This window comes from Marmota monax, unplaced genomic scaffold (assembly GCF_021218885.2).
Source record: "Marmota monax isolate L192 unplaced genomic scaffold, Marmota_monax_Labrador192_F-V1.1 WCK01_AAM20220418_F8-fsc00071, whole genome shotgun sequence".
In the NCBI taxonomy this organism is placed as follows: Eukaryota; Metazoa; Chordata; class Mammalia; order Rodentia; family Sciuridae; genus Marmota; species Marmota monax.
Genome location: NW_026695217.1, coordinates 7,816,252 through 7,839,888, shown reverse-complemented (window position 1 = coordinate 7,839,888; position 23,637 = coordinate 7,816,252). Strand labels below are relative to the sequence as shown.

General features: G+C 51.4%; 1 protein-coding gene across 3 annotated transcripts in view; it reads right to left on the bottom strand.

Annotated features, from left to right (window-relative positions):
- Pcnx2 (pecanex 2) overlaps positions 1-23,637 on the bottom strand; it is a 174,478-nt gene that overhangs the window by 20,267 nt on the left and 130,574 nt on the right. For all 3 annotated transcript variants that reach the window (XM_058575011.1, XM_058575013.1, XM_058575012.1), the window contains exons 26-28: positions 7,768-8,021; positions 2,970-3,203; positions 1,936-2,048 (exon numbers count right to left, since the gene is read on the bottom strand). In XM_058575011.1, coding sequence (XP_058430994.1) covers positions 1,936-2,048; positions 2,970-3,203; positions 7,768-8,021 — 601 coding nt within the window. The remainder of the gene's footprint in view (positions 1-1,935; positions 2,049-2,969; positions 3,204-7,767; positions 8,022-23,637) is intronic.

The following is a 23,637-nucleotide window of genomic DNA, read 5'->3' as shown; positions in this document are numbered from 1 at the left end:
AGAGCCTGCCTGGATTTACCTCTCACTGCAATAGCAGAGTGTGAGAAGCTATTGTAAACAAAGAAAAGCCCACAAGAACAGAGTCACAAAAGCACAATAAGCATGGCTTTTAATCAGGGGAAAGAAAGAAGGCCAGACAAGCAGGAGCATGTGGCCAGTGACACAGAGAACCACATGGAATCAGCCTGACACTGTGTTCAATATAGCTTGGGCAGTATTTGCAGCATTGATTTGCCACTCAGGAGGAAAACCTGAAATGCATAAAGCACTTTGAATTAATCCAACAAAAAGCCTCAGGTAACTTCAGGTAGCCTCAGGTGACCACCTGCCCAAGGGCTGTGGACATCTGAGGCTCACTCTGAAACTTAGGTACCTGGTCCTTTGCCAACGCTGTCCTTAACTCAGGGTGTGAGAAGGAACTGGCCCCAGGCCACCCCTACTGTCCTGCTTTCAGCAATCAGTGCAGTCCCTGCTGGCCACAGAGGGCATGGCTGGCTTCAGGGTGAGGCTGAGCCAGGTGAGAGGACCCTCCCCAGAGTACAGGCAGCTGGCAGCTCTCAGCAGTGAGGAAAAGCACTGCTGATGTCACAAACCTAGCTACTGGGGTCCTTGTCTTCCTGTTGGTGACCCCAGGCCACTGACTCCAGAGAGAGGTGGGGAGAGGCCCACAGTTCTTCACCTGGTACCTGTGCTCCACTCAGTGGACACACCTTAAACACCTTGCCTCCATGAATGGCTCCTAGTGCCCCCTTCAGGAAGGGCCTGGAAGCACAGCTAGTCTCCTGGACCCGGCCACCTGACACCCAGGCTGAGGCTGTCAGATGGATGGACAAGTGGGTTCTGCCTTTACAAGCTTATCATCAACCTAATAACAATCACTCAGTGAAATATCAAAACAGCCCTTTTGCAGAGCACCATTTCACAGTGTAATACAGAAATACCAAGTGTATGGGGGGACCAGAGCGGGAGGGCAAAAGGAAGACCCCTTTCTTTTCTAACTGCCCCAGCACTGTGTGGTCCTTAACCTTGGCTGCATCTTGAAATCACAGGGGGCTTGAAAACACTGATGTGTGGCTCCAGCCAGAGCTTCTGCCAGAGTCAACCAGTCTAAGGCAGGGCCTGGACACCAGGATACACAAGACCCCTCTGGAAACTTCTGTGTGTGTCTAGGGGTGACAGCCACCAATGAAGGCAATTCCAGCAGGCAGTGGGGCTCAGACTGGGGGCCACAAGCTGAATACCAAAGAAGGAGCCAGGGCCACGTCCCTGATCTGGGCAATGTGCTGGTGACAGATGGAATGGGCCAGTCCTTTGGATGCAGCAGTAGGAGCAGGGCAGAGATGGAGACGGTGGGCTTGGTCACCCCTGTGTGGTGAAGGGTGCTGCCTGAGTGACAGGGTGGAAGGGGCCAGGAGGGAGCTTTATGTGTCTTCATTCTTGAACCAAAGATTCTTGGGCTATTTCTACCCCTGGGGGTGAGGGTGGGGGGGATCCAGTGGAAAGAGAGCATCAAAAACAGGAGAGGGTACTAACCTCCCAAAGCCCTGCAGAGACAAGGGGACGGGGGCCTGAACCAGGAGAGGAGGGGAGGAAACACAGGAAAGGAACCAGATCTCCTGAGCATCACCTCTGCCAGGCCCCAGGCTAAGTATGTCACACGCACCATCTCACAGAACCCTCTCAGCACCGGGGTACTTATAACTCAGGATTCCTGGGTCTCAACTGTCTGTATTAATGATATCCCCAATCCAGTGCCCCAAAAGATCACAGTGACCAAAAATGTCTCCTTGCAGGCCCAATCTGACTTACTGTGGAAAGAAGTAGCTGAAAGAAACAAGAGGTTCAGTTTAAAGAAAATGACCTACAGAATCAGCCCAAATGTGAGCCAAGGGTGTCTGCACCAGTCCAGAAAGTCCCAGCTGTGTCCCCAGGTACCTGATGGCCATGTTGTGTGCTGCGGTTCCCAGAGCTCTCCTCCCCAGGATGCACAGGGCGAAGGACAGGGTCACCAGAGGAGAGTCCTCATCACTGTCTAGGGCCTTTGAAGGCTGAAAAAGAGTAAGGGTATGAACTCAGCTTCCACACAGGCTCCAGAGGCAACAGCAGTCCCTCAGGTGTGGAGCCAGAGGGGGCCTTAGGTGGCCACATGGTCACCCAGGCCCCTCCAACATGACCCTGCCCAGGAGCTTGGCTTCCTGAACCAGTTTCACTTGTGGTCAGACACGGAAAAAATAAGAATGGGGAAGTTCCTTTCAGAGAGAAAAGGAATTCAGTTGTGGGCTTTTGATCGGACACTCTGAGGTTTCCAATGCAGCGCTTCAGGTCAGGGAGATGGCAGTGCTTACAGAAGACACCCCGAGCTCTCCACAAACCCCACCCAGAGGGCCTTCTCCTGCCCCGAGGGAGGGCCCTGGGAACGGCAGGAATCTACCTCCACAGCTGAGTTTCAGGAGTGGTCTAAATCAGCTTTAATAGGGGCACCGAGGACACTGAAGTCAAGCCACCTTGATGAGGAAGCTGAAGAGGTGCCACAGAAGACTGAGGAGCAGAGAAGCCACAGCATCGTAACAGCCTGGCCATCAGACGCCAAGCCTGGCTCTAGAATCGCCATGTTCGTCTCACCTGCAGAAAGCAGTGTCTGCCTCTTGCCTTCTCTGCCACCACTCATTCAAAATCTAGGGCCTGGGCCAGGGGCATGGCCCCGGACCCTCCAACACCCTGACACTATCACAGAGGCTGATGCTGCACTGCCCCTGAGCATAGCTCAAAGGGACACACACACCTTCCAGACTCTTCGCCAGAGGCAAGATACATTCATTTCCCAGTTAGTGTGGCTTCACTGTTCCATTAACATTTACCAGGTATGTTTTTCCCTCTCCTCTATTCTGCTTTCTACCCTGGGGTGTGAGAAGGGGCACCATGACGGCCAGGTCCCTGCCGTGTGCTGAGCCCAGCCCCAGCCCTGCTACCTGTTCTCTCTTCCCGGCGCAGTACTGAATCCACTCCAGGTACACATTGCAGTAGCTGGCCCTGGTGATGCCCTGCAGGCACGGCACATAGTCGTCGTCCACGTTCACGTTGAGCGTCGCCAGGTCCCGCTCGATGTGGTGCCACTGCGAAAAGGGCTGCAGAGACTTGAGCAGGGACTCGTTTTCCACCCAGGAGGGCAGCTTGGGTGAGGCAGCCATGTAGTATATGATGCTCTGCAGAGACAGGGGTTCCCAGAGCTCAAGCCACTCTTTCTTTTTTGTTTCTTTTTCTTTCTTTGTACTGGGAATTGAACCCAGGGTGCTTTACCACTGAGCCACATCCCCAGACCACCTTTCTATTTTTTGAGACAGGGCCTCCCTAAGTTGCTGAGGCTGGCTTTGAATCGTGATCCTCCTGCCTCAGCCTCCTGAGTCACAGGTGTACTCTACAGGGCCCGGCTCTCAAGACATTCTAATGCCAGGAGGATGTTCTCAGACTTCCTTAGATCTTGGAAAGTGAGTTGACTTGGGTAAATACAAGCCATGAAATCCCCACACACGGCATCACTGGTGTGTCTGCTGGGTTTAATGCACAGAACCAACCGCCTGAGACATTCTAGAATGTTCTCTTCCCAGACATCCCAAGAAAGGGAAGGTGAGAACTTAATGCTAACTGAAGACCACAGCGGGGTTTCTGTGATTAGAGGCAGCCGGCCCTGCCTCTCTGAGGGCAGCAAGGAAGGCATCCTTTGCCTGGGCTCTTGCTGGCTGTGAGGACGCCCCCTTCTTCCAGGCCCCCCTTCTTCCAGGCCCCTCAGTGTTCAAGGAACAACCTCACAGTTCTTATGAACGGTTGAGAGGATGGAGCTTGTAACACATATGCACACTTAACCCTGACGCCCAGGAGCGGACATCTGTGATGTGTTCACGAGCAGCCCTTGTCCCCAGGATGGACACTGTGCTTGCGAGTCCCAGTGGGGAACAGAGCTGCCCTTAGGCTCATTATTTTGAGTCACAGTTTTATGAAAAGCTGTCTTGTGGTTTCTGGAATTCATTCTTCAAAAAGGCCAGTCCTTGCCCTGAGGACGTAACACTGTGACAGAACCTGGGCTCGACGGGGCAGCAGACCTGAGCGTGCTGAAGAGCCATGTCCAACATGCACAAAATTTTCTTTCTTTCTTTTTTGTGCCCGGGATTGAGCCCCCACCCCAGGGCTGGTATTGTCTGTGGTTTCAGGCGTCTCCTGGGGGCTCAGAGCAATCCTCTGTGGCTAGGGTGACTACAGCGATGCCCAGGCCTGCACCCAGGCCCCAGGCTCAGCTTCTACATGAACGAACATTAATTACAAAGGGAGAGAAGAGATTGGCCCCTGTGAACACGTGGCCCTGCGACACGTGTCTGGTCTAGTCCCCACCTGCCCAGCCATGCCCTAGGTAAACAGCAGATGGAAGGCTGCTGCCTGGTTTGCCTTTCACATGTTTCTAGGGAGGAATTAAGAGAGCCCACAAGGATGAGGTCAGAGTGGTTCCTGAGGACCCTGGACCGCAGAAGTCAGAGCCCGGCCCAAGCCTGGCTGCCCTGCAGAGCTGATGCGGAGCCCACCCGGCTCCCTGGGGCTCCCAAGCACAGCACCTGGGGCCCATGTCCCCCTCATCCCAGCAGGAAGCCTGTTGCAGAAAGTTCTGTGGAGTCCCTCTGTGGTGGCAGTCAAGGAGCCCTCATCTGAGCTGCACTGGGGCCTTCGGGACCTGCCCACGGGTGTCTGCCACACCAGGGCTGCTCCAGGTTCATCATCACAGATGGGCACGGTCCACTCAGCCGCTCTTTCTAGCATGTTCCTCCAGGGCACTGGGCCTCACGCCTCAGTGTGCACAGCAAGTGAGAAGCTGCCCAGAAACAAGGCAACAGGCAGGCGGGGCCCTTGCAGGAGGCTGGTTCGCGACACCAGGAAGGTTTCATGCACTCATAGATCAGGAGGGACGCAGGGGACACCAGGGAAAACCTCCTGTTGTCAGGGAGGAAGTGACTTCAAATATACTCATGGAGGGTGGGAGAAAGGACCCAGGTAATTGGAAGATAAAACAATCCTTTTGTGTGAAGGAATTACTTACAGAATCTTCTCCTTTTTCAATTTGCCTGTCCAGCAAGAAGGTAATAAAAAGGACAAGGCCAAGCTCTCAAACCTTGGAACAGTTCAGAGCTAAGGAGACAGCACTCTGCTGGCCATGCAACTGGGCTCTGCCTTCCCTAAGAGCTGCTGCCGCCTCTCTGTGTGCCCCGCCTCTGCAGCCCCCCTCCAGTCACTCCTGGCAACCAGTATCATTGTGAGCTGCCACTCCTGGAAGGGCAGCAAGGCCCCCAGAGCTGTGTCCAGCAGTGGCCTCCAGGCCCGGGCCTTGCAGTGTCTACATGAATGAGCAGGAAGCCATGAGGCCAGGAATCTGTCCACCCCTCCCCACCCCGCTGAGTGCTGATGGTGTAACCTAAGCACAGATATGTCTGCACTGGTTCCTGAGCCTAGAGGTGTTCAAACCACTGAGGAAACAAACAGACAAACAACAAAACCAAGGCCCAGGCCCACCCCAGGCCCACAGCGTCAGAACTTCCAGGTGAACATGAGAGTCCGCAGGGGGAACCTGATGCTGGGGTCCATCCTAGCTCCTGAGAAGTGCCCTGTGAGAACCGTGTGCCTCTCCCACCCAGAGGGAGCAGGTCTTCACTTCCTTTTCTTAGATAAGAGAGCCAAGGGTCTTGTTTCCCCACAAGCCACCAATTTCCTGGCAGGGTCTGGGGCTTCCTCAGCTCCCTCTGTTTGCATCGTACCTGGATTTGTCTGTCAGATGGTAATGGTCATCTGAGGAAGCACAGAGGTGGGGCACCTGCCCAGGGTCAGGAGAGGAGGTTGGTGAATGCCAAGTTCATCCAAGGAGGGAGGAAGCCTCCGTTGGCAGGACTAGACATGTAGCCCACAGCCTCGGGGGCAGCTGGGAGGCCTGGTCTCCCACGTGTGGTGACCTGCAGGCCCCGTGGTGTGGGGTTTGCCAGTCCACACATCTGGCCCACGGGAAGGTCATCTGCAGGCACCGCAAGGTAGAAACAGAGCTTGGGTGCCCTGGAATGTGCTTCCCTTGGGAGCCCTTCCTATCCATCCTGCTGCCTCCCGAGAACAAAAGGAGGGACACAGGGGATGCTCCCCTGGAGGGAGACAACAGAGGTGCTGGTTGCCACTTATCCTCTTCCATGAACACACAGGTTCACTCCAGGCTCAAGGATGCCCAGGCTCAAGGATGCCCACAGCACACTTTCCAGACCTTTCTGGGTCAACAGGCAAGGGGCATGGCAGGGCAGCTGTGGCAACTTCCAGAAGCCTGTCTAGGGGCAGTTGGCCCCTTTAGCCCCTGCACTGGTACATTAGAACATGTACACACTTAAAAGGTGGGGGTGGGAGCCAGGGGGACCCTGGTGGCTGAAGACCCCTGGGGCAGAGCTGCCAGCCCAGCACCCTCTGTGTATGAGAGGGAGGCTTCCCACGCGTATGAGCCACCACCAAGTCCAACACCTGGTGCCCCAAGTGGCCTGGACAGGCTGCACGGAAAGCTCCTGGCAGCATCCTTCTTAAGGGGGACCTGGGGAGAGCTGGCCATACAATGGCAGAGTCCCAGGCCAGAACTGCCTAAGCCACCTCCCTGACCTTCCTGGATGACCCAAGGTCGGACTCAGCACTTAGTGCTGTGGGAGGTTTGGATCTGAAGTCCTGCACTCTGTTGTGCACACTCCAGGGAGTTGGAGCAGGGCTGCTGCTCACACCCTGCCACGGAGCAGGTGCTGCAGACAGGCCGTGTGGGAAGGAGGAGCAGCCAGCCTTCCTCACACCAAAGGCTACCTCTGTCCCCAGTACACTGCAGCCTCTGCAGTGGACACCAGAACCCCTCAGAGCAGCTGTTCCAAACTTCTGAACATGGCCCTCTGTAGTTGGCTGAGACTTCGGGGCTCCTGGTATCTCTTTGGTCTGTATCCCCTCATCTCACCTGGCCTAGTGTCTGTGGGTGGGGTGAGGGGAGTTTTGTCTGTAGTGATTCTGCTGCTTCCTTGGGAACACATCGACTTGTGGTGTCCTCTGTGGCTTGTGCAGGGCTCCCCCCATGCACGTCCCTGCAGCCCCCGCCCCCAGAAGGGGACCAGGACCAATATTTCTCCGCCATGCTGCTCTGGCCCACCCCTGTGCCTTCAAAAAACGTCTCAGCCCAGCTAGACTGCCTCCTCACTCGTCCCAGGGCTCTCCTCCAGGAGACTCAGCCCAAAGGGCACTAAGCAATTGAAAAAAGATGTTATTGTTCTCCACAGGAGTGAGGAGGAAAGGCTATCAGAACCAGTCCTGACTGGACCAATCAGCTCTATTTTGAATTTTAATCGGGAGCTTAAAAACAATTCTAGTTCTACAGTGGACAGTCTGCAGAGCGTCACACATGACACTGTGACTCAATTAGATTGATAATCACCACCATGTGCGCGCCTTGCAGCTTGGTGAAAAGCAGGCGCCTATGAGTGCCACACCCCAGGCTGAGGCAGGCTGCTGCCACAGGCTCACCAGCCCCTGCAGGATCCCTCAGGAGAACAAACGAGAACCATCCTGCCCAAAGCCAGTCTGACCTCGGATGCGGAGCAGGGGACAAACCGCACCAGCGAATTCTCCCCAGAGCTCTTGGGAGCTGCTCACACCCACCACCACCACCACCACCACCATGGGGTGCCCTGCCCGGTACCCGCTGGGCACAAGTGTGGGAAAGCAGAGCGGTACCTTGATGTAGTACCGGATGAGGATCCTGCGGAGGTCGAACACCTGCAGCATGGTGGCTGCGTTGTTGTCGATGATGCTGTAGCCCTCCAGAATGTACTGCGTCCGCGTCACCTCCCAGGCCAGCCAGCGGAGGTGGAAGGCGGCGTTGCAGGAGAGCAGGTGGGGCAAGTGGCCGGGCTTGCAGCAGCAGCAGCCTCTGTCGTCCTCGTCACCCTCCATGATGGCTTCCACCTCCCGCTGCTGGCAGTAGGTTCCTGTCAAGCACAAGCAGCGAGAAGTCAGAGAAGTCACACGGGGGACCTTCCTGCAGCACAGACCTCCCCTGGCCTTCACGAGGGGAGGATGCCAAGGGGGGCTGTGGAACCAGGATGCTCACACTTAGCTCGAAGCACAGCCCAGTGGGCACAGTTCTCAACGCCATTGACCCTTGTGTCCTCCACAGCCACTCTGATTCCCACCTGCTCCCCATCTTTTTGTACAGGGGAGAGTTGTGCTCTCATGGAGGCTGTGGACACCAAGGCTGAATGAAGGACAGTGACTGCCTTGATCGATAGGCCGTCCCTGAGCAGACAGGAAGCTAGGAAGGTGGCAGGTGGAGGAGTCTGGAGTCAGGTGTGTGCTCCAGTGTTGCCGGGAAAAAGGCCCCGGTAGAGAGCTGCTGCCAAGCCCCGAGGGCAGACCGTCCACCCATGCTGCAGACCAGGACAGGGAGGACGGGGTGCCTTCCAGTGGACCCCCTTCCAGGCACGGGATGAAGTGGCGGGTGTGAGCAGCCTTGGAAACCGCATGCTCCCTCCCCTTCAACACTGTCATCAGGCCTGAGAGGAGGCAGTCGGAGCAAGCCGAGCCCCTAGGGGTGCTGCATGGCTCGAATGCAGAATGGGGATCTAGACTGATCTCAGTGGCTGGGTGGCAGACAGACACAATGCACCCAAGGTCTACAGGAATAAAAGGAGCAGCCCAGCCACACAGTTTATGAATATGTAGTTCCACATTTAGCAAAAACTTGGATAATTTCACAGACTGTGGGGACCTAAAGTTAGATGCTGAAGAACTACGGGGAATCTGGACAAAGGCTCCCGTCAGAAGACACCTGGCATCCTTCCCTCAAACTCTACACACGAGGGTTGCTGACAAAATCAAATACAGCCAGCTGATCTGACTTGCACTTTCTAAATCTTTTCTCCATTAAAAAGTGATTAGTGCTGATCTGAACTAAATTAATTTCACATTGAGACAGTCAACATATTTTGGAAAACTGAAGGTTGTATTTCTGAATAATGAACGAGAAGACCCTGGGACTTTTTGCTTGCAGAGAAGACTCTTGGTCTAATAATTATTGGTTCCAGGATGATCTGCAGAACTTCCCAAGGAATTATGTGCAGATGTGACGCAAGGTTCCAGAGGGCATCACATGACTCATAGTTTGAAGTCTCATGGTAGTTATTACACAGAGTTTACCCTAAGAGAGACCATTAGCAACTGGGAGGTCAATCAGGAAATGGACTGCCCTGCATGTTGAGAAGACAGAAAGATCTGGCAAGACCAGGAAGAGGTACCAACCAAGCCAACAGTAGTCACAGAGAAGAGGAACAGGAGAGGCTGGCAGGCAAAGCCTTCATTGCTGGTGAGCTGTACACACTTTGCAAGACAGTGGAGTCCCAGGCAAGGGGGGAAGGATGAAAGGAGAAATTAAAGACATGGTCGAAATTGAAATTCCAAAGGATTGCTACTCCAGGTAGCTTAGGAAGAAGAAATGGCAGCTGCAGAGATGAAAATACCTGAATAAAACAGTCATTCCAAGTGTAGTTAACAAGGAGAGAAAATACAGGAGGTAGAGGGAGTAGCAGGAAAGAACGTGGATGTGAGAGTCTCTGGGCAATTTCATTTTGAGAGAGACCTGCTTCGCTGCAGGCCTGCGTCAAGAAATTACCTGTTGGGAGCCACTAGTTAAAGATGTTTAACTCATCTAAGATTTTCTCTGGAGATACCATTTGAATGCCAACCCAGAAAAACATGATTTTATGGGAAGCAGTAGTGACCAAACAGGGCTTGGGAGAGGCAACACGCCCCCACAACTGGACGTTGATCAAGATGTGCGCCTGGTATAAGCTAGTTTCCTCATGAATAAAATGATCTGTTGTGAGGCTGAAATCTAACAGCACATTCAAAGTAATGAGTAACCCCCAAAGGTGATAGTTAGTACTGCTATTTTCCCTAGATCGTGAACTCCAACACCAACCCAGCACTGACACTTGATTGAAGCATGAAAACTTTTACTACACCCACTCCTACCATCTCTTTCTCTGTGATTCCATGTCACACTGTCAGGTACTTAGGACATGCTAATATGATGGCATGAATGATAGAATGGTTGGTGGAATAGATGAAGGAATAGATAATGGAATGTATGGGGGAATGGTTGGTGGAATGGTTGGTGGAATGGAATGGAATATATGAGGGAATAGCTGGTGGAATGGCTGGTGGAATGGATGATGGAATGGCTGGTGGAATGGATGATGAAATGGATGGTGGAATGGATGGTGGAATGGATGATGAAATGGATGGTGGAATGGATGATGAAATGGAATGGAACGTATGGGGGAATAGCTGGTGGAATGGCTGGTAGAATGGCTGGTGGAATGGCTGGTGGAATGGTTAGTGGAATGGCTGGTGGAATGGAAAGTGGATTGGACCAACGGAAGAATTCTGCTTTAACTCGCTGTATGCACAGGCAGAGTATACTCTATTGAGAAAATCCATGGCATGCAACATACTGTATTACATTGCATATGAAGGCAGATAAAGAAAGGCTACATCAAACTAGTGAGATGATCATAGAGGTACTGAGCCAAGTTCCTTTCCTCATTGATCAAAAAGGCCAATGACTTGAGAACAAGTTGTTGGGGGCAATGCCGGGTTTCTGTTCTCACAACTAAAAGGCTCAGGGGTCACTCTAGTTAAACTGGGCTAACTGGGCTGCACGAAATAACCACACAAGAGACACAAATACCTTTTTCTTTGGGGTCGCTGTGACAGCTCCTCTGACCTTAAGGGTCCGCAGAAAGAGAGAGCACGCGCTGACCCTTTTTATTGAGGAGAAGCTATTAAAATGAGGCAAGGGGTCAGGTTTCAGGGGGCTGAGTATCTTCATGATGTCCACTGTCAGCAGGTTGACTGACACCTGGGTAGGCCATACCCAAGGGCACAGTAAGAGGAGGGGACACATACAAGGCACTTCCATGGAAGATTCTATCCTAAACAGGGCAAGGGGTTATATTACAAAGGAACAGGTGAGCATAGCTTCACCCATGGGGCTGTAGAAAGACACACCCATTTCTGTGACTGAGCGCCACAGCACCCAGCTGGGGAGTGTAACTCAGTCACCTGTAAGGTTGGCCTCCCACAGGGCAAGGGAAAAGAATTATTTGGAAAGCCAGCAATCCAAGAAGATGGAAGATTCCTGTGGGATGCAGGCATGTGTGGGGGCTTTGTAAGGAAGGAAAGAGGGAAGAATTGATGACAGGAGATTTCTAGGTGCTGTTCCAGTGGCCTGCAGCAGGAATTTGTCTCACTTGCTCTAATTTTGGTGTCTTTGGCCTTGAAGGGGAGGGGAGAGACCAGGCAAGTCTCGTCGAGTCAAGCCTGCTATGTAGCTCTGGACAAAACGTTCCTCAAAAAGATCAGCACATTTACACGCAGAGCTGAGCAGAAATCTGACCCAAAGGTTGAGGCAACAAAGAAGACAGACAAAATCTGAAGACGATGCCAAGACATGTCATCCTGATCCAGGCACCCATCGGACATCTGCAGACCCACGGGAAGAGTCAGCGTTTTCAGCAAAATCCACCTTCCAGTCCCTGAAATAACCCAGGAAGCCGTTATCACCAAAACCCCCACACCAGAAGCTGTGTCTACAGCACAGCTAGTGAGAGAATAATAATGGATCACCCAGCTGTGTGGACACCCAAATTAGTGACTTTTACATTTAACTAAAAGCCAGTGAAGACAGAGGGTTTATTAGGTTTTCCCTCAGTTGTGACAGCACGTTAGAGATGGACACCAACAACTTTCAAATAATAAAGCACCTTCTGGGCTGTTGGACACAGTCTGTGAGGTAGTTCATACCTGGAAGGGGAAAGCAAGCAGGCTGTACCCCTAGAATGAGATAGTGATGGTTTTATTCAGGTCTGAGGACGGCACTTCTCTCCCCAAGACGTCAGAGATTTGGGTCTTAGCTGAAAGCATTCTTTCCAAAACATTTCACAGGTCTCCTGGTTCATCTGCCATATACGACTTGTATTCCCTCTGCACAGGTGTGTAAAACACACAGCTGGACTGTGAGCAGGGAGCCATTCACACTGCAGGCTCCAGGAATCTTCCCGCTGACCTGCCAGGTTCCCGTGTGGGGGCCATCTCACAGGGGCACATGGTGAATCTGGCTTGTGCAAGTTAATAATGTAATTTAGGAAGAAAGTATCCTTCCAAGGAGGAAGCAAGGCTGTTTTCAGAAACAGGAGAAACAAGGAAGGGGCCTACGGGAGGGTTTGCACTTGAAGGGATCGGCTAGCCTGGCTGAGCTCCAGAGCTCAGGACGTGTGAGTTCTTGCCAGTTTTCTGGCTCTGCACTCTTCCAGCCCACTCTGGCACTGACCATGTTGGGCTGGAAGCCAGGGACAGGCTGCCTTAGCAGACCAGGAGGGCTGGAGGTGTGTGGGTGAATGCAGATGTGCAGCCAAGCACATGAGCAAGAAAAGATGGAACCTGTGGACGTCCAACCCCTTTGACACAAGTCAGCACAGCGGCCTGCTGGGCAGTGGAGGGGCAGTCTGCCATGAAGGACCATGCAGGTGTGACAGAGATGTCATAGCTGCCAACAGGGGACACACAGTTCAGGGTGGTCTCTGTGACTTGCTCTGAGGAGCAAAGGGTTGTACAAGATCACACTGGGAAAGAGAAAGCTGGAACTCTGGTTTTGTGGTTGAGATGCAAAGCAAGGCTCACATTCTCAGCGAGGCTCACCAGGCTCAGAGACAGCCTTCCTTGGAAGGAAGGTTGAAGGTCAAGCCACTCCTGCACTGTGAGGACCTTCAACAGCACTGGGGGTGACACTGAGCTGGCGGGGCTGCCTTCCATGTTTCCCTCTGCACCTCGAATGTGACCGTGTTCTCGTGGTCTAAGTCAGTGTGGCAGAGAAGCCAGGTAGTCATGATTTTTTGATTAGTTTTGGGAGACTCTCAAGTCCTTTAGCTCTGACGAGAATGCCTAATTAAAGCCTGGAAACTCAGAGTGTGAGCGGATGTGCCCAGCAGGCCCCAGATGCCTGGCCACACGGGAGACCGGTGCTTGCTGAGCAGCCAGCATGGGCAGCTGCCCCTCTGTGACGGATGCTCCTGTGGCCACCTGGCCTCTTCCTGCTCTGCATTCCTGTCTCCAGGGTGCTGGGTCACACCTGCCAGTGTCAGGCTGGGCGGGCCTTATTTATACCCATCTGATTCCAAAAAGGAACCAAGTCCATCTAAGATGGCATCCACATGTGAAAGCAAGTGATAATTTACATAAAAATAGGGGCAAGAAAGACAGGAGGAGAGACAGCAGCACCAGGGTCCTGCCGCCTTCTCCACACCCTGTGCAGCTATTGGTGGCAGCAGGGTTCACAGCAGGCTTCCCAGAGCCAGTGCATAGAGTAGACCAAATGGCTCCTTATGTCCTTAGGACAAAACAACCAACTGCTTGGAAACATCGTAGCTATTTCTGGCAAAGACACCAGAGAGAGGCTGTCCCCAGGATCCTCATAAAGAGAGCACATGCAATATGGTGACAACGTCCTCAATAACATTGCACAAGCTGTTTTAGCATTTCAGTGTGGGGTGATGGAACCAGTCAAAGCAAAAGCCAAAGCTCCCTTGGGGTGGCCAAGTTGGGCCAGTCTTGGCTGTGTGCTTCTCCAGAGAAGCTTCTGGAAACCGGAAGGCCGGGAGAGCTTCGAGGTGTGCAAATCCCCCTCCAGCTTCACGTGCTGATGAGTATGGAGGGGTGATGGCTGTGGGGCCAGACTCTGGGCGTGACTGGGTCATGAAGGTGGAGCCCTCATGGTGGGAGTAGTGCCCTATAGGAAGAAGCACCAGAGAGCTTGCTTCTGCCACTCTCACCTCCCAAGTGAGGTTATAGCACCAAGATACTCTCCACAAACCCAGAAGCCATCAAGGTGGCCGATCTTGAACTTGCTAGACTCTGGGACTGTGAGGAGATATTTGTTGCTTAGGCCATATGTTCTGTGGTACACTTGTTACAGCATTTCTCGCTGACCAAGGTCCCTACCTAGCTTGGACAGTTATGGTGTGGTGGGTGGCAGGGACTGCTGATGTCTCTCCCTGATATGCCCGGGCATGTGGCTACTTTGTGTAGTGGTTAAGCCACACTTGACGGGCCAAGCTGGAAGTAGGGCTGATGTTCTCTTGGGAAAGATGGGAAGTCAAAAGACCAATGCAGCCCACCATCTCAGACCACCCTGTGGCAGGTGTTGCCTGGCTCAGAAGCCTTGGCCAGAGGACAGGATCCCTGAAGAGGGTGTGGGGGGTCAAGGCAGAAAGCGCAGGAGACATCTAAGCCTAATGTCTGTAGGTGACAGGCAGGTGGTGGGATATTCATGTACCAAGGAAATGTAGAGGAAAAGGTACCCAAGAAAGGCTCCCTTGCAGGCTGCAAGGTTAAAGAGGACTTGGGAACACAGTGGTGATGGGGGAATCAGTCGCTATCGTCCCACTTCAGGTGAAAGGGAGGGGACTGGAACTTAGGGGCAGACTTTACCAAGAGGAGGTTAAAGGAGATGATGGAGTGCTGGGGACTTCAAAGGGCACCTTGATCTTGGTGCCCTGCAGTAGAAAGGCTACTGAGAATCTACAGGGATCCGCCACCTGCAGCTAGAACCTCATCTTAAGCCAGATGCACAGCACACTTTGACGAGGAGCCTCTTGGCTCCCTGAGCTTCCTTCCTCTCTGATATGGGTGCTCCAAACAACCTCAGTTGTCCAGAGAATCTAACTGAAATCCACAGAGAACCCCAAACTCCATCCACCGGTGACATTTAGTGTCATCTACTACTGTTCCAAAATGTCTTGCAAAGACGTTCATTTGAACTGAGTTTTAAAGTGGTCACTGCCTTCCTCAGCCCAGCAGCAGGTGTCTTACATACCAGGCAGCATGGTGACCAGAAGGGGAGTCACAGGACAGAGGAAGCACAAGCAGGCCTCCTGACTGCACGGTGGACACAGCCACAGCTATGGTGCAGCCAGTACTTCTAAAAACGCGGGCAGGATTCACAGGCACATACGTTGGGGTGTGTGAGATAGATTATTACATAAATGCGTTTCCTTCTGAGACCACGAATTGCCCAAGGCTACCGCAGGGTCATGCTGAGCTCTGAGCAGCTCATCCCCGCAGCCAGGACTCACGCTTCATGCTGGAAGTGCAGATGTGTGAGGCAGGGCTCAGGCCCAGCCTTCTGGTGGCCCCTTGTCAGCTGCATCCCAGCACCATGGCAGAAGGCTCATGGGAGAGGGGGGACATAACACCCCTAAGGTAGAGCCCTAAGCCTCTGTGCCTTTTGGGATCAGAGACATCAAGCGCTGTTTGGGAACAAATGAAATGATGTCATGAAAGACTTTAAAAAGTTTTGAATGGTTGTCACTTTCAAGGTCACAGTGAGACTTCTGCATCTTCCATGTCATAGGGAGACTTTCCTTCCCTGGGACAGAATCCTTGAATCTAAAGAGTGCTCAGGTCCTCTATCCTCAGCTCCCTGGGTCAGGGGAGCTCCCTGCCTGTGTTAGATCTCTCAGATTTCATTCCTTGGAAGAAATCATTGCAGCAAGGATTTTATATCTATGTGACAGACCCACAGCCAACTTTGTACTGAATGGGGAAAAGCTGAAAGTGTTTCCTCCAAGGTCTGGAAGAAGATCAAGGTCTCCTCTCTCACCACTCTTATTCAGTATAGGACTGGAAGTTTTTAGCTGCAGCAGTTAGGCAAGAGAGAGAAAGAAACAGCATGCAGAGAGGAAGGAAGTCACTACATCACAATCTGCAGAAGATGCAATTCTCTATACAGAAAAACTGAAGACTCCACCAAAATGGGTAAATTCAGGAAGGTTGCAAGATACGAAATCAACATACAAAAATCAATGTAATTTTTATGCACCAATAACAAACTTTTTGAGAATGAAACCATGAAATCAATCTCATTCACAATAACTACAATAATAATAATAATAAAAATACCTAGGGAAAAAAAAGTTTAACCAAGGAAATGAAAGACCTCTATATTGAAAATCACAAAACACAAATGAAAAAATTGAGAAAGACAAAAAAAAGGAAAATCCCATTTTCATGGATTGAAAAAAATTAGCATTGTTGAAATATCCATACTATCTGAAGTGGTTTACCAATTCAGTGTAACCCGCACAAAATACCAAAGACATCCTTCACTGAAATACAACAATCCTAAACTTCAAATAGAAGCACAACAGATTCCAAATAGCCAAAGCACTCTTGAATAAAAAGAGCTGAGCTGGAGGTGGCGTGATAGTGCTGACTTCAAGATACCAGAGACCATAACAACCAAGCAGCACGGTATTGACACAGAAACAGACAGACAGACCAGTGCAACAGAACAGAGATTCAAGAAATGAACCCACACATTCCAACAAAAGCTCCAAAGCACACCCTGGATAAGGACAGCCTTACCGATGACTGGTGCTGAGAAAACTGATATCCCCATGCAGAAGACAGAAACCTGGCAGCTTGATCCCACATACACAAAACCAACTTAAGATGGAGCAAAGACCCAGCTGCAAGACCTGAAACTAGATAACCACTAGGAAAAACACAGGAGATACTGGTACAGGCAATGATTTTCTGGAGATATCCAATGGTACAGGAAACAAATGCAAAAGGAGACCAATGTGATCACAGTGAACTAAAAAGCTTCTGCACAGCAAAGGAAACAATCAACAGAGCGGGGAGGAAACCTACAGAGCAGGAGAAAATATCCGTCAACTATTCATCTGAACAAGGATCAATGGCTAGAATACAGAAGGAACTCGAAGGCCTTAACAGCAGCACTATCACCAACAGCAAGCGGCCAATTAAAGAAGAGGCAAAAGATCAGAACAGGCATTTCTCAAAAGAAGAAATGGAAATAGCCATAAATATATGAAAAAATGCTCAGTGTCATTAGTCACCATGAAAATGCAAATCAAAACTGCAATGAGATGCTATCGCACTTGTTATAACAGCTATCGTAAAAAAAAAAAAACACATGCTGATAAAGATGCAGAGAAATAGCACCTTATGCTCTGCTGGGGGCAATGTAAATTAGCACGGTCACTATGGAGGCTCCTCAAAAACTAAAAATAGGATTACACTGTGATCCGGCTATCCCACTCCTGGGCATGTATCCAAAGGAACAAAAAGTCAGCTCACAGAGGAATTCCTGCACATCGCGGTTACCACAGCACTACCCGCAGTAGACAAACTATGGACTCAGCCTAGGTGCCCATCAACAGATGAACAGGCAAAGAAAATGGGGTGTATATTTCCAGTGGAATACTACTCAGCTACAAAAATGAAATCCTGTCATGTGCAACAAAACAAATGGACGGGAGGATATCGTGCCAAATGAAAGAAGCCAGACACAAAGAGATGCTCTCCCTCATAAGTGGGAGCTGGAAGTTGGTGACCTGATGTAGGACAGTGATTTCCAGAGGATGGGTGGGAGGGGAGACTGGACTGATCCGTGCCGGCTATGCGCATGTTTGGAAATACCATGCCAGACCCCGTGACCATATACAATAAATGCATGTTAATAAAAAATAGAATAAAATATTAAAAAGAATTTTGTATTTCAAAGACTCTCAATCTACCTTAAGATTTTTTCAGTAGGAATAAAATTCAATATATATATATATATATATATATATATATATATATATATATATATATATATATATATATCTTTCAGGATTTATTTTTTCTACCTATTTTATTATAAAATGATGTATTTAAAACTTTTTACTTGATGTTTTTAAGAATTGGAATTCCTGTCAGTGAGGTTCCAGGACAGGCAAACATGGTTTTATTTAGTCATTGAAGTCCGCCAAGCAGCAATCCTCCTGTGACCTCACCAACATTCCACCGTGATGCTCAAAAGCTGAGCTTCCCCTGCACAAGCAGGCTAACTTTCCAGAGCCTGCAGTCTCTCGAAGCCACCAGGGCAGGGGACAGGAAGCTGAGCTCCTCCCTGCCTTGGACGGTCATCTCTCCACTGCTGGCCACGCCGTTGCCATCATCATGGCCAGCTTGCAGCTGCCGGGTGCTCCTGTTCCTAATTGCTCAGCACCTACTCGATAATCATGCTCTTGAAATTAATCCAGTCTTAACAACGGGGAAATTGGCCCCGACAGTGCAGTGCCATGGTCAAGGTCGTGGAACAAGGACAGGACAGGCTTGTCCTGCATTACTTCTGTGAGCAGTGTCTTGCCGAGATCCAGTTCCCGTCTTTCTGCAACAGTGGAGCCTTAAATATGACCTTGAGAACCCAGGGGAAGTGTGTGGTCTGGAGTGCAGTATAGGAGCAAGACGGAGCCTGTTAGAATAATTCATAACTTGTTTGCTCTGGTGAGCAGAGCGGAGATTTTTTTATTATGATTTCATACCCCATGGAGCCTCATTTTGCTTTAAGATCTGCCCATAGGTATAAAATTTTCCCTATGACCCATTCCACAAACTAGATTTTAAACCTGCTGTAATACCTTTAAATCACACAGCACTGTTTTTCTCCAAGAATTTTTATTTCACAACAGCATCTATTTATGTGACATTTGTCAACGTCAAATAAACAGTGATGTCTTGGCATCTCATTTAATGCACAGGGCAACCTGGCTATGCAGATGCAATTTCCCCTTCTATGAATGAGAACACTGGCTCTCAAAGGAGACTTTCCTATGGACGGAATTCAAATTCTTAGAATTTAAGATGAATACTTTTCTTTTATTACACGCTGTCTAATGAGACTTGATGAATTACAAGTAAAATGTTCCTACTTTTTTTTTAACCAGTTCATAGAAAAAATGAAATCAACCAAGTCATCTGTCCTCACTGGGCAGCTTAGAAGCACAGCATGGCATGTTGGCGTGCACAGCACCGTCACCCTATCTGGGACTAGTGTGACTGCCCACTCTTGACCCTGGGCAGGTGAGACAAACCAGCGCTCTCCACTCTCCTCCCTGTGGGGTCCCTCCTGGCTCCCTTCTCCAAGAGCCTTCCAGTGCAGACTGCTTCACATCCCACGGGAAGTCCACCTTCTTCCCAGACTTGCTATCCAGATAGCCTGGCCTCGTCTCTCCCGCCAACAGGTCCCGTAATTTGAAATTAAGAGAAACACGTTTAGGAGTTCGGAATGGAGAGCGTATTTGATGGTAAAGTTTTGAGCCAGGGACTGAACAGATTCCTCGAGCTATGTGGACGTAAGAACCAGGGACTCCATGATGATCTGAAAGTTGCCACAGAGAAGAGAGGATTCTAGATAGTTCCGAGATGAGCAGGAGAGCCCTGGTCAGGTAAGATAAAGCTTTGGGTTGCATCAGCTGTGGGTAAGATGAGGTTACATGGAATCACCCCAGGCCTGTGATTCTGGGGTGTTAGCCAACAGAGACGGCTGACATCATCTCACACAGACGAGGGCAGATCCGGGGTCGGAGTTTCCCAGGCCGAGGGATGCTGTGTGTACTGAGAGCTGGGACTCTGCTCTCAATGTCCCTCCCGCAGGAGCTGCACAGGTTCCCTGGCTGCTGGGGCCAAGTGGCTAGAAGTATTCCACAGAGGGGACCACACTAACATTTAGGACCACGTTCTGGTAAAAACCAACTTTTATTTTTAAAATTTCAACAACCAAATGGATTTTCTGAAACACAGTGACCTTCTTCTTCCCTATTCGTTTGCTATTTAGCTAGTCCCTTCCCTCCCCTTCTCCCTCCCTCTCTCCCTCCATCCTGCTTCCCCAGAGGACCCTGGACTTGGACACCACCCGTGGCTCCTCCTCTCTAACGTTAGCCTCAGAACCCCTCCGCATTTCCAGCTCTTTTCCTCTGGCATCCTGACTTCAGTGGTCTCTGTCCTCTTCCTGGCCCACAGTTCCTGGGTCCTGCCACTGGGTCTCTTCCCACCCCTCTGTGCTCGGGGTGGTCTCAGCTGGTGCTCCGTGGCCAAGCGCTGCGGCCACAATTGCACCCCTGCACACATCCCTAGCCCCTGTCTGTCTCTCAGTTCACGATGCCACTTGGCTTGATCCCCATGCTGGGTGACCAGCCTTGTCCTCCCAGGGCTGAAGCCATGAAGACAAGTGTGGCCAGAAGACCACACAGATCTCAGCAGTCTCTGTGAACTGTGACCACTCACTGGTGAGCTCCTCGTGCTGCCCAGCAACACGCTCCACTTCTCCGCTCCCTGCCCTCCCCTCCCGTGTGGTCCCCTCACCCACCTGCCTGCACTGTCAGCAAGGACCCCATTAGGGCCTGCTCCACTCCTCTTTGACACCTGGCATGGCCCAAGCCCTGGGTGGTCTCCCAATAGCACCTGCTCCCCTGGGCGGGGTTATACTCCAACTGAAGCAGGGAGAGACTCCAGCTTCCCCAGGGGAGCAAGCAAGGGCAACTTTTCTGACTCTGGGACCGACAGACTACAGAGCTGGAGAGGAATCAGGGATCCCACCAAGGCTGGGATGCAGAAATCCAGGCTCTGCGAGGCCATGTCACCTGGGGATTCTCTGACAGGATTGTACTGTGAGTACACAGTGTTTTGTGAACCAAATAAATACTATGGTGCAAATTTCAAATCAATACTCAAAAGGAAGAATGAAAGAAGACAAGTGGCCAGGGGGAGAAGCTCTGGTCAAGACATGGAGGCCTGGGGCTTGGGGGCTTTACTGCTGACTGGCAGCAGTCTCCTGGTCTCCTGGGTTGTCAGGTGAGCAGGGGATTGTGCTGTCACCTTCAGACCTGTGCTCTCCCGGGCCAGAGTGCACAGGCATCTGGTAAGAGGCCCTCCTGCGCCTCTGGCTCTTTGCTCCTGTCCTTGATCCTTAGTTCTTCACCCAGCATCTTCAGTCACCCAGCCTGCTGTGGCAGCCGTGAGGGCCCATTCATTCTCACCCTCTGCTTAGACAGGGGTCCTCCCGCCACACAGGGGCCCAACTGGCTGAAGGACAGAAACACATTGAAGAGATTGTCTCCTCCACCTTGCTGTGTCCACTGGCTCTAGATGGTCAACTGGGGTTATCATCCAGTGGACTCCATTCCTTTTGAAAAATCTTGAACTTAGTGCCTCAGCCTGTTGGCTTGTCACCTGGGCTTAGAGTCAAAGCTGATGATCAACCATGATGTTCCCCCTGGAAGCTCCACAGCCAGGTGGAGGCAGGTAACACAGGAGAACCCAAGGGCAGCAGGACTACACTCCTGATTTCTTAGGCTAACAAGAAAAGACTTTACCTCTATTCTGGAATACACGGACTAAAAAGAGAATAGAAAAACACATCTTCCTCATTTGTGCTCTTGATGTTGAGTCTGTGTTAATTACTCACTACAGCATCAGTGAATCCAAGCAGGATATGCCGTGGACTGGGTTGTTCCTTTGGCTGCCCAGGATCTAAGCTTCCAGTCCATGTTTGGGAAACCGTGCACAGTGCCGCAGCTGTTCCCCAAAGCCTTTTGCTGTTTCTCCTGGGTGCTCAGTTGAAAAGCATTCCCCAGCCCATCAATTCCCTGAGGACAACAGAACGTAGATGGAAATGTGATATCCATGCTTCAAGCCTGGCCTATTTATTCCATTCAGTCCTCTGGTTTCTGTGAGCTCAGCACTCATATGTGAGATGGCCTTGAAAGCACAGCGTTAAGAAGCAGGCGGAGCCTCCATTGGCCAGGATCCCTGCTGGGGTAGAATGGACCATGCCCTTGCTGACCACAGCCACTCCCTGACTGGACTCCATGTGAAATGCAAAGCAAGTATCTACCTGTCTTTGGACTCAGACACTACCGTGACAGCAGCCAGCATCTCGTGGGTATGTCTTGGTGAGAGGGGATGGCCATCTGCTGTGGCGAGGACCAAAGTCTCCTGTGCACCCACAGGGCATACATGTGACCTTGTCTTTGTCAGTCTGACACATTCACTCCAGATTGTGCCTCATGAGCTAGCAACACAGAGAGGCCAGGTCACCAGGATCACATTCTGGAAGGAGGTGGCAGCAGGGACGGCTCTTCCATCCAGATTCTGGGGATGGCAGTATCCGGTGTTCCGGCTCATGGTGCTGATGATGTGAGGGCAGGGCCTGGTTCCACTGGTGCAGATGTGACCCTTCCCAGCGGCGGTGTGGTTCTAGACATGGCATTTGCCCAGTGGCTGCCCAGCCGGCTTTGCCAACCTGCTCCCAAGTCCGAGTCCTTTGACAGACATATCTCCCCACAAACCCTTCTGCTAAAGTCTGTGAGAGCTGATTTCCTTAGCTGTGGCTAACCACTCCTACTGACAGTGTGCGTCACCAAGGGGAGAAAGACAAGGGGACTTTCTTGGCCCACTGCTTCAGGAACTGGCCTTTCTCTAGGGCATATATTTTACTTTATGAGACACAGTCAGGGCCTGGGGTATAGGTCTGTGGCAGAGCGCTTTCCTGGTGTGTGAGAGGCCCTGGCTCCATCTCCAGCACCACAAAAGGAAAACAGGAGAAGCAGAGAGAGAGCCAGGGAGGCTCGTTCCTGCTGGCTCCTCTAAGCAGGCTTCCCTTCTGTACTCTGATTGCCTCGGGCTGTGCTGAAATAGATTAAATTCTACCAAAATAAAGCCTGCTATTTGGGGACATAGGGAATTCAAAAGAAAAGCAAAATGTGGAAAAGAAAACTTAGAACAATGCCCAAGGAGGCCAAGTCAACAGAGCCCCGTGGGAATACTGGAGTCCATATTGCAGACAAAGCAGAGCAGTCATTCTGGGTCAACTGGACTCTTCCTGCAACCAAGGCACACTTTAGATCTTGTCAAGCCACAGGCTTTTTTTTTTAAGTTGTATATGGACACAATATCTTTATCTATTTTTTTTTAATGTGGTGCTGAGGATCGAACCCAGTGCCTCAGGCATGCTAGGTGAGCGCCCTACCACTGAGCCACAGCCACAGCCCACTATGCGCTTTTTAAAGTCCCCACGTTCCACCACAAGCCTGGAACTAGGTCAAAGAAAACATCCTGCATGAGAGCAAGTGGGATTGGGGCGAGTTTGCTGGCTCTTTACCTCAAGACATCATTACTGTGCCAAAGTGGCCCTGCAGCCAGGGGACAGTCCTACGGTGGTTGGATGGAAGAAGTAAGGTCAACCAGCCATGGCAGAGACCGGCAGTCTCGCCCAACATGACCACTGCTTCCTCCCATCCCACCTGAGAAGCCCAGGGAGTATGGTATGCTGCTGGGGTGGCCCCTGGGAACACGCCTCCTGCCACACACCACAGGGCAACGAGACAGGGACATTCCCCGCCTGGACCTGAGCTGTCCCTGGGAATGACTGACCACTGGAATGTGGCACAAATGTGCACCTGTCCCAGAGGCTGGACCTCAGGAGGCCCTACAGTGTCCCCTGCTCCCTTCTGGAATCGTCAGACACCCAGGACAGCCCCCTGTGGAGGAGTCCCAAGGTCCTGGGGTGGCAGTCAGCCCCAGACATGGCACCCTGGGCCCTCCAGTTGGCTTGTCTGCAGGCTGAATGCAGCCAATTCATGACCCCAAGGGAGAGTCTGAAGCTCGGCCGGCCCTCACGATGGTGGGCAGCAGGCCACC